Source organism: Petromyzon marinus, chromosome 36, assembly GCF_048934315.1.
Source record: "Petromyzon marinus isolate PM22_M1 ecotype Great Lakes invasive population chromosome 36, UKy_Petmar_22M1.pri1.0, whole genome shotgun sequence".
Classification (NCBI taxonomy): Eukaryota; Metazoa; Chordata; class Hyperoartia; order Petromyzontiformes; family Petromyzontidae; genus Petromyzon; species Petromyzon marinus.
The window spans coordinates 763,036-773,931 of NC_133702.1; the positions used below are offsets into that span (position 1 = coordinate 763,036).

Genomic DNA, 10,896 nt, shown 5'->3' on the forward strand with positions numbered 1-10,896 from the left:
GGGGCTAGAATCTGAGAGGGGCGGGGTAACACGAGGAAGGGTTCCCGATTCAAGGTCACGGTTCGGGTCAACGAGTCGACCTCACGAGTCGACCCCACGTTGCCCGAAACGTCGAACTAAATTATGTTTCCTTTCACTATGTGCTCCACCCACCCCGTGCGGTGACGGGAGTGGGGGGGGCGTGCGAGAGCGAGGAGGAGGCGGCGCGAAGCCGCGGCGACCCGGACCTGGTCCCCGGTAGCGAACCCGGACGCACATCGCCGTCCGGGCCGCGTGACCCCTGGCGATCTCAGCGCATGCCGCCCGCGTGTTGGGGGAGGGGAGCGGTGGTGCAGCGGTTAGCGCGTTACGCTGCGAACCCGGAGAACCGAGTTCGATTCCCGCTCACGACCACCAACACCGGTGACGATTATCTGCACCGGTGCAGGGCATCCCCTAGGTCGACTCGGCCTCAAATGAGTAACTGGTGCGGTGTGTAAACATCGCCGCTGGGGAGACAAAGGCGGTCGGGGGTGGTGCTTGCCACCCACCCCCTCGTGTGCTGTTCAGGCCATCATAGGTGCTGCTCGCTAACAGCACTTGCCCCAACAGTCTGTTACGGCTATACAGGGGATCTTTGTGTGCTGTGTGCAACATCAGCAGCAACATCAGCAGCAACAGCGACAGCAGCAGCAACAGCGACAGCGTGAATGGACACGAGGGAGTTCCTCGTCTGTCTGGCGGTGAGTGTCTCACGCACAGCACACACGCCTGCTGTGTCAATCATACACACACACACGTGTGTTGTGTCAATCATACACACACACGTGTGGTGTCAATCATACACACGTGTGTTGTGTCAATCACACACACACGTGTGTTGTGTCAATCTCACACACACGTGTTGTGTCAATCACACACACACACGTGTTGTGTCAATCACACACACACGTGTGTTGTGTCAATCATACACACACACGTGCGTTGTGTCAATCACACACACGTGTGTTGTCTAAATGGAGAAACACGTGCGTGCTGCGTTGTCTCAATCAAACACGTGTTTTATGTTAACATGGTTTACCTATGAACAAAACATGGAGAGTGCGAGCCATCTCGGAAGCTAAGCAGAGTTAAGCCTGGACAATGCTTGGGATGGGCAACCACCCATGGCATAATGGCACAGGTTATTGTCGTTGTATGCAGCGTGTGGGGCTGCTTGCTGGGTGGTGTGCAGCTCATCGAGTGAAATGCAGCGACATCCTCTCCAAGCCGCACTGACCGACGTGGTGAAGTATGGTCAAATAACCCCTCACTGTCCGTACCGCGTGTAAGACAACCACAGCTGACGTTGCACAAAGTGGCAACCAAAGGAGGGAACGTGCCCGAGAGGACGCCCATGGAGGAGACGGAGCGATGGAATCAGCTAGTTTGCAGCAGGGGCTAGGTGGATTGGTAGCGGTGGATTGGTTGACTATGGCTGGCAATGGTGAACAGCACTTGGCACAGCCCATAACGGAGATGTGTGTGTCTGTGTGTGTGACAGATCAGCCGGTTGCATGTGGTAGGACAAAGTGTGGGTACGTTCACCTCTTCGAGCGTGGAAAAGGGTGGTAAAGGCGGGAAGGTGAACCAATGGCGGGTCACGAGGACTGCAGGTCGCTGGTGTCGCCGCCGGGAGTCGATTGATTGGCTGGTGGCGGGCCCTTCTGCTAGCAGTGGCAAGAGCAAGTCATTGCAGGGCCGCACCTTTACCCCGTGCGTGTGTGCGTGCGTTTGACAGGCCGGGGGGCTCGCGGGTGCGAGCGTGGACCTGACGCTCTTCCCGCTGGACACGCTCAAGACGCGCCTACAGAGCGCCCAGGGCTTCGCGCGAGCCGGCGGCTTCCGTGGCGTCTACGCGGGCGTCCCCTCGGCGGCCGTCGGATCCTTCCCCAACGGTGCCGCCCACTCGCCCGTCACGGCCTCTCGGCCTCCGTCCCCAACCGCCACGACCCACAGGGCACGGGGCCGGGGCAGCGGCTCTCATTCCGCTTTCCCGCTGGCACGTCCCGAGCCGAGCCGGCACGTGGCCCTCGCGGTGCGGATGGTTTTCCACAGGCGAGCCACGCTAAGCCAGAACCAAACCAAGCTACGCTGGCCTCGTACAAAATCTGAATCTGGCTCAGGGCCGAGCGGAGCCAATTAATAATTTTGTTCATACATTGCGTCGGTCAATGTGCTTACGGACTCGTTCATTGCGGTATGGCTCCTGTTCTGCGGTGGATAAACAACCGGGTGCCTCCTGAGCCGCGCCAGTTTGGCTCGGTGAGGCCATGGCGTGGCTCGGTTGTGCAGTGGAAAAGTGGCCTCCAGCCAGACTACAATCCCACAGTGCATGGGCCAGTGCAGTGCTTCTCAAACTCAAGAGCCGTGATCTCCAGAAGGTCCCGCTGTCCCTAACGGAAGCCGTGTGTTTATTCGTCAGCCGGTCGAATTTCACAAATATGTGCGGTCTGCCAAAATGAAACAGCAGGACTGACCACCTCGGTTGCATCGTCCATGCAACATGAGTTAAACAAAATTGTAATGATTGCCTAAACGTAATGTATTTATGCAGGTTTTTTTTACTCCATAACTGTTGCGTTTAACATGAGTCTCTCAAGTTATTGTGGATTTTGCGGGAGGGTCACACGGCATCTCCGGACGGGAGGGAGCTAACGGGATGCGCGTGGCCGCGTGTTGTTGCAGCCGCCGCGTTCTTCGTGACCTACGAGACTGTGAAGGGCGCTCTGGGCAGCTCTCCCCTGTCGCACATGGCAGCTGCCTCCATCGGAGAAGCTGTGAGGAGCATTTCACAACTCCGCATGTCGCACACCCAGAACGCGCCCGATAATCAGATCTCACAAGCTCTGCAGGGTTGAACCCCGGCAGCTACCATGCATGGCAGGTTTGTCACTGGGGTGCGAGGACACGTGGTGGTAAGGGTGAGGGTTTGGTGCACGCACCCACAGTGCAGCCTGCGCGTCACCAGCTGGAGTGTCTCATCCACGTCTGTGTGTCCCTTGTGGGGAGCGGCGGCGCAGCGGTTAGCGCATTGTGGTACGAACCTGGCGATTCGAGCTCGATTCCCGCTCGTGGGCAATACCAGTGAGGATTATCTGAACCGGTCCTTGGCCTTCCCTAGGTCGACTCGGTATCAAATGAGTACCTGGTGCGCTGTGTAAACATCACCACTGTGGAGACAAAGGCGGCCGGGCATGGTGTTGGCCACCCACCCCTTCATGTGCTAGACCGGCCTTCATAGGTGCTCCTCGCTAACAGCACTTGTACCCAGCAGTCTGCTAAAGGCTACACAGGGGATCGTTGTCTTTTGCGTGAGCAGGTGGCGTGTCTGATCCGCGTGCCCGTGGAGGTGGTGAAGCAGCGGGCGCAGGCGACGCGAGTGGCCACCCGCCAGGTGCTGGCTGCCACGCTGCAGCGCGAGGTAACGGGGGCGCGGTACTGACATCAGTCGCTCGGCAAACCTCTCCTGCGTCACTCGCTTAGTGTTTACGAGCGCGAGAAGAAATGAGGTCACACTGAGAAAATCCATACACTTGGAGGAATATCACAGATATGCACACGGATAGGTCAGCGATCTGCTTAACTGTCAACTACTGGCTGTTTCGTATCCCTGTAGATGGGTATCTTGCACACAAGTTATCCTTGTGCGGTCCACCAACCCTGCTGAGATTGCGGGCTCTAGGTGTGTTCATTGTGTCCACTGGCGTTGTGGGTTCTGGGCGGTGGTGGCTATTCACGTGGCCTGTAACCCTGCACTGTGGAGGCAGCGGGGGTTGATGAATCACACAAATGTTGTAAAACTCCCTTACCGTGGGTGTCGAAGTGCCGTACCAGGAGAAGGCGGTACAGCAAGTGTGGACAAATCTCCATCTGTTTCATTTGTATGGGATAGAGTGTTGCCCCCTTGCACGCTTGGCTTTTCTCCGGGTGCTCCGGTTTCCTACCAATTTTATAAACGGTCATTAATTGGCTGAAAACGTCTTAACGTGTTGCAGAGTTGTGTAGCGCTGAGATGCAGTTTGCACGAGCGACGCTGCTATATAAAAACCACTGGGGATCATGATGATTAAGGTGGGTGGGCATGCTGGTCCCACCATCCCTTCATGTACCATTCCGGCCTTAACAGGTGCCGCTAATAGCACGTAGCCAGACATACTGTTGAGCCTTGATAGAGGATCTTTGTGTGTGTGTGTTTCCAGGGTATCTGGGGTCTATATCGGGGATTCAAAAGCACCATCGCCAGAGAGGTATGGCCACACTCCCCCTGCCTCGAGTTTGAAGAAAGGACACCCGCTCTTAATTTAACTTTCATGTCCATTACGCTTTGACATATGGTTCAGAAACATGGTCGTTAACACTAAAAGAAACGGAACAAAAACTGATAAATGTGCATAGGAGCGTGGAGAGATACAAGCTTGGAATTGTATTGAGACAGAAGGAGAAAACAATGGATGAGAGAACATACACAAGTTAAAAACACCATAAACATTTAAAGAAAAGTAAGCAGACTTGGGCAAGACAGGTTGCTAGAAGGATGTGCAATGTTCACGGACGGTAGTGATTGGAGTAGCAGTTAAAGAATGCATCGCATCCAAACATACGTCCACCTAAGAGATGGAATGATGAAATAAGCTCAGCTTTGGAAGGCTTGAATCCAGCAGTCAATTGATCATGGCTGATGATGGTTCGGGGGAGAGTCCCGACGGGTCTTGAGAATATTTACGTGGTGGGTATTGCCTGGAATGGCCCAGGCCCAAGGCAAGCCTGTGTGTCTCTTGAGTTGTGTTCATCACGCAGCGGACTCCGTGAACACCGCGCTGAGGGGCTGCGGTGAATCGCGACGATCAACAAAGCGGAAGAATAGAACAATAGATATATTTTCAAATTAAACAATTGTGTTACCTGCACTTACTGAGAAGTCCAGCAGTAATAAAGTATTAAAGCTTTCGTGACTGCATAAAAAATATCGAAACGTCGTGATTGTTTTTTGTTTTAATATAATTTTTCTTGTATTTCTACATACGTGACTTTACCGAAAAAAACAATGAGTAAGTCCAGCAGTGTGCATTACTGATGCTTTCAGAGAGCGCAACGTGTGTGTGTACACGTTGTGTGCGTGTGTGTTTCTGTCCCGTTTTAGATCCCATTCTCCTTTGTCCAGTTCCCACTGTGGGAGTTATTGAAGGTGAGCAGCGATGAATGCGCTATTCAGCCAAAACAACAGCAATTTGTGTACCACTGAATGAATGTATAGTTTTGTTGATCATGGGGGTTATTTAATGTAATTCATGCTGGTAAGTGTGGGTTGGTGAAGGTGGGGACACTGGATGTGGGAGCATAGAAGCACAGTAGAGCAATGGATTTTTCCGTGCTGCTGTCTGTCCTATGCAAGCACTCTGCACGTTCAAACCTGCTTATCTTCCAAGATCTGAGAAGACCGGGCGTATTCCAGCTGATTTGGTCACAGTCTTCTTCACCAGCTGCCAAAGCCATGCTTGGCAGCCTCGAGCACGTAGTAACGTGCCATCGCAGGCCCCGCAAGCTTGCAACCTGCGCTCCGTTAAAGTGTGGCCCGATGCAGGCTTGAGCCCACTGGAAACAGGACACACCAGCCCCACGTTCACCGCTGAGTGAGCGAGTGAGTGATTGACACCAGTTTACCATTCCCTTCTAATGCACTTGAGCTCCGATTAGCACGGTTGGCTACGTACGGTGCGAAATAAGTTATACATACATACGTGCTGCACCATGGTTGGTTTACATTGTTCATGTCCCCGGTGACCCTGTGCCCGCCAGGATAGATGGGCGATCCACCAGGGCCATGAGGTGGACTCGTGGCAAGCCGCCACGTGTGGAGCTGTGGCAGGTGCGTAGGTCTGCACGTTCTCTTCCTGTACTTCCGCGTAAACGCTTCTTTTGATAAGTTGCTGAAAAGATAAACTAATGTGATTTGGCTCATTTCACATTCTATTATTTTTCTTTCATTCAAAAATAAAGTCAATCGAATTTCTGATAATAATGATCTGTACAAATATCACTAAATAATAATTTGCATAATTTTAGAGAATACAAGTAACAAAATAATCCAACAATATGCCTACATATCTGTCCTTCCACAAAAAATATAAACGTATTTGTTTACACATCACAGCCTTCTGGGAGTGAATCATTTCAGCAGCATTGATTCAACACAAGCAAACCAGACCAGTTTTGACATTCAGTGTCTCATCAGCAGTCAGGCTTTCTTGCAACAATGCTGTGGTGGTCTGCCAAATGTTTATGGACAAGGACCTTCTCTGTTCAATCTGGGTCACATATCAGGCGTTTTCAAGTCATTTATGCGATTTTATTTCACTGTAATTGTATCTGTTGAGTTAATATCTGAATTCAAAATATTCTCCTCTGCAAAGTGCAGCTTCAAGAACGTTATATGAGCGATACCTACAAACAGTTTGGAAACGCTGCATGCAGGTTTGGCATGAAGTGCACCCTCTTGCACTGCATCCAGCGGCCTAAAAATAATGACAGCGATAACCTGAATCATTGCAGGTGAATCCAGTTGTGTGGAAATTCGTGCACTTAGAGGCTGCACAGCCTGTGGCCTCTCAGGCCCTTGGAGGGAGGTTTTACGGTAGCCTCTGAAATCAAGCTGATTATTCCCCAAAAATATATTCGGTCAAACGCTTAGTTAATGATAATTCCAACTTGCAACGTGCCGCCGAACAGTTTTCGCTCACTCTCATAGAGAGAACGACTCAGATGCACGAGGAGGAATCACAGACGAGCGGAAAGGCAGCTACGCAGTGAACCGATGCTAACATTTGCCCAAGCTGTGGGAAACTGGAGCACCCGGAGAAAGCACACGCGTGCGAGGTGGAAACACACCGTGTCCTTTCCAGACAGAACGGGTGGCGTTCACGTGCTGGCTGCACTGCCGTCACTTGGCGAGCCAGTGTATGGCGCCTGCTTGACGCCCACAGGAAGGGAGCTTTGCAGCATCTGTGCGATCCACCAACCCTTGCCTCCACTGAATCACGGGCCACGAGCATATCCACCACTGCCCGGATATTTTGGTGGGTCTGTGTGTGTGTGTGTAATGGTGATTGTGTCAAAACCACTGCCTGTTTGTTCCCTGTGTGTTACTACCACAGGGGGCTTGGCCGCAGCAGTCACGACGCCATTGGACGTCGCGAAGACAAGGATCATGCTGGCCAAGGTTTGAGATCGACCCTCGACCCACACATGCTCACGGCCGCGTGCGTGCCACAAATGCGAAGATAAAAAAATATATAAAAATATATTTCTTGCATGCATCATGAGCACAGGAATCGGGGTTAATGGACGCATTGTTGCTGAGGGTATTAACAGTGTATAGTCACGGGCACAGCCAAAGAGCCTGGGGAACCACGAGGTGTTATACCCTGTATGTTGTAGAGGGATCGATGTCACTAAATTAATCCTACCCCCTCCCATCATCAAAGATGATGGGCAACATGAATATAAGCCACCTGAAAGTGTAACATTACCAAGCACAATTACAGAAAGAAGACACCAGATCCTCGTCAGGGTAGCAGGACCAACGACAGATGGTCCTGCAGCAGGTCAGTGGCTGTCTAGGGCCAGGTAGGTGATACGGTCATTCAGTCCATGACGATGCAGGCTAATAACGAATTCTGTAAATATCTGTTGAAAGCCTGCCATAGGTGAATGTTGGGAGTTGTAGACGTTGCTGAACAGCTACATTTCATTTCTAATTTGCGTTGATGTTTTGCATTTCTGTATCAGGCCGGAACAAACACGGCGGAAGGAAACATCACAGCAGTGCTCCTGGGCATCTGGAGGATACAGGGATTGTCTGGGTATGGGATCTTCTGCCTCTGTTGTAAACATTATTTTTGGGGCGAAATGGCCGAGTGGCTCGGAGGGCTCATAATGGCTGTGCTCAAAGCGCTGCAGAAGGGGATACGATCCTGGATTCAAATCAAGGCAGCCTTACCAAGGCTCTCAGTGGAATTAGTTGTCTACTTAAACTTGGTTACCAGTGACTACACGGAAAGTCATTGCGTAAATTTGGCTCTTCATTCAGTCTAACCGTGCTCCAAGCTCTAATGTGTAAAAACGTGATATAATGGATATTTGGTATATGGTGAACCAATTGACGCAGCATGGAAGAACTCCCTCGCGTGCTGGGTGTGAGAGGTTTTGCCAAGTTTCGGAAAGACGCTATGATCACCTTGTACCTTGATTTAAAACACAAATTAAGTGTGATTGATTTCAAATGATGGCACTTAATATTATAAAATAGAAATCGTCTCTTGTGGCACATTCATCATTTAAAATATTCACATTTGGGTACAGTTTATTTGAACAGGATCTGGATGTTGGACCCAATGTTGGTTTTCCACCATTCCCCACTCGTGCCGGTGGCATAACGTAGTTGGCATTTCCTGCTGGAGCGAGCAATAAAATTGCAGCCTCCTGCCTCTCCCATGAGCCCTCCCTCCCATGGGGCCCGGAGCAGTCGCACCGCCCGCACACTTGTTGAGCTCTGCCACCACGTTGCAGCGCGCGTGAAACGCTGTCCTTGCCCATGTAGGCTCTTCGCTGGGCTGCTCCCCCGCGTGGCCTGGATCAGCCTGGGCGGCTTCATCTTCCTCGGGGCTTACGACAAGGCTCGCCATCTCCTGTTGCTCGCCTCGTCATAGCCGGAGCCCGTGGCCGCGGCCAGAAGCCATTGTGATGGCTGGCTACGCTGGTGCCGCGTGAACAACGGGCACCAGCTGACTTAAAGCTTTCGTGACTGCAGGAATTCATATTCTTGGGTCTTTCAGTAAAGTCACGTTGATAGGTTGTTATTTTCTTTGAACCTATCTACGTGACTTTACCGAAAGACCCAAGAATATGGGCACCAGCTGGTGAATAACGGGCACCAGCTGGTGCAAGTCCTCGCGGAGCTTGTGACTAAGGAGGGCCCTCTACTGCCACCTTTATGTAAATGCAGACTGGGGGTAATGTAACGATCCACCTTGCACCAGCACCCGAGCAGCTGTTACTTTTCAGGATTGAGAGATAGCGATGGCGTGGGGAGGCCTTCATCCAGCAGTGGATTGATAATGGCGTATAATGACGATGGTGGCGGCAATGGGGATGGGCGTGGATGCCACGGCCATGGAGCTACCTGACCAGGAGAGTAGCGGCGAGGAGTCGCTCGCCATCTCCCGAGGCCCTCTGCGTTGAGCGGCAGTGGCGGTCTCCCCTTCCCTGATGATTCCCCGTGGCGGGGCTCCCATAGCTGCCGTGTGCCCACCCCATACCCCCGTGGGTTATGGGAAGCGTCACACGGGCGGTGTGCCTTACCTTAATTCATAGAGCGCCTTGCGTAGGCGCTATCTCATAGCTGGAGCGTTAAAACCGAGTTTCTTTATCGCTGTTGTGACGTCTGCCGTGTCCCTCTCCGTCACCGCGTGGTCGACGCTTATTTATCGCCAGGCAAGAGAGAGACCAGGAGTCTATTTCTTCAAGGGGCTACCTGCATTTACTTTGGTACGGCGAAAGAGGTTATTTCAAATGTTAACAAAATGTAGAAAACAAAAAGAAATCTGTTTATACAACTCAGAAATGTTATTTAACAATAAAACGGAAACAATTTGTGCACTCGGTGTTTTACTTTATACAATAAATGCATTCATACTTAACATTTTGGAAGTTGGAACAGATGCGGAATGTATAAAACGTTGGCTTTCGCGACCAATATCCATAATACATGTTCTTTTGGGGGGTTAGATCGTGTAAATATAAATGTGTCGTCAAACCCGCCACCACAGCGGGTGGCTACGCTGGTGCGGATTCGTGAGGCGTGCTGAGGTGGCCCTCCCGTGGCCGAGTGGGGCCCAAAGTGTGTCCACCCCATCGCGAGCCCAAAGTGTGGTCCACCCCATCGCGAGCCCAAAGTGTGTCCACCCCATCGCGAGCCCAAAGTGTGGTCCACCCCATCGCGAGCCCAAAGTGTGGTCCACCCCATCGCGAGCCTTCTGAACGGCAGCTCGCAAAAGACGCTCACGGTCTTCGACCTCTGTGAGACCATTTGCAGGAAGGGAAGACCGAGGCCACAGAGCCTGACCGCTGATGAGGCACTGAATGGAGACACACCTGTACAGTGCTTCTGATATGCGGGCGCTCATCAGCTGTAATATTTAAGAGCCCTCTGCTTATCCGATGTAGGGTTTTAGGCTCGAAAACGCATCAGATGTAGTGTCAGTTTAACACGTAGGCTTTCGCGACCAATATTCATAATGAAGGTTTTTGGGTTAGATCGCGTTATTTATAAATGTGTCGTAACCCTCCACCACCCGACACGGCCAATCAGCAAAAAAGTGTCACGTTGACAAAAGACAAATAATTCACTACTTTAGCCCACCGGTGTGTTGAGTGAATCCACAACATTTACAGTTTGAGTACGACGTTTCGCTGGTAACTACATCCAGCATCATCGGGCAATTCGCCAGAATGGTAAAGCCCTCGCTTGTTCCCGGTCTTAAATAGAGCAGCAGGGTGACGTCATCATTTAACTCATATCAGGTGCAGTGATTAGAGGCGGAGGGGGGTATTGTAGTTATATAATCGATTAGTAATCAGTCAATGGTTATGATTAGTAATGAGTTGTAGATTAGTAATTAGTTGTAATGTGTGCTATTGTGATTATATGCTATGTTAGTAATCCATTAATTAGTATGTGTTTCCCCGATAAGGAACTGTAATGTGCATTCATATTCTTAGCTCCCTCGGCAAAGCCACGCTGAAGGGAAACAACAAATATAGATATTCTATTATTTTATTGCTTCCCCCCCAACGCGATTCCACCGAAAGAGCCAAGAA

At 51.2% G+C, this 10,896-nt stretch overlaps 1 protein-coding gene across 1 annotated transcript; it reads left to right on the forward strand.

Annotated features, from left to right (window-relative positions):
- The first annotated feature begins 12 nt into the window (after positions 1-12).
- Positions 13-9,669, forward strand: SLC25A26 (solute carrier family 25 member 26). The gene is made up of 10 exons (XM_032966772.2): positions 13-722; positions 1,760-1,916; positions 2,707-2,798; positions 3,341-3,442; positions 4,221-4,268; positions 5,162-5,206; positions 5,818-5,887; positions 7,173-7,237; positions 7,807-7,880; positions 8,618-9,669. Exons 1-10 carry the CDS (start codon positions 690-692, stop codon positions 8,724-8,726), a joined length of 795 nt encoding a protein of 264 aa, XP_032822663.1. The 5' UTR covers positions 13-689; the 3' UTR covers positions 8,727-9,669.
- Positions 9,670-10,896: the final 1,227 nt, after the last annotated feature.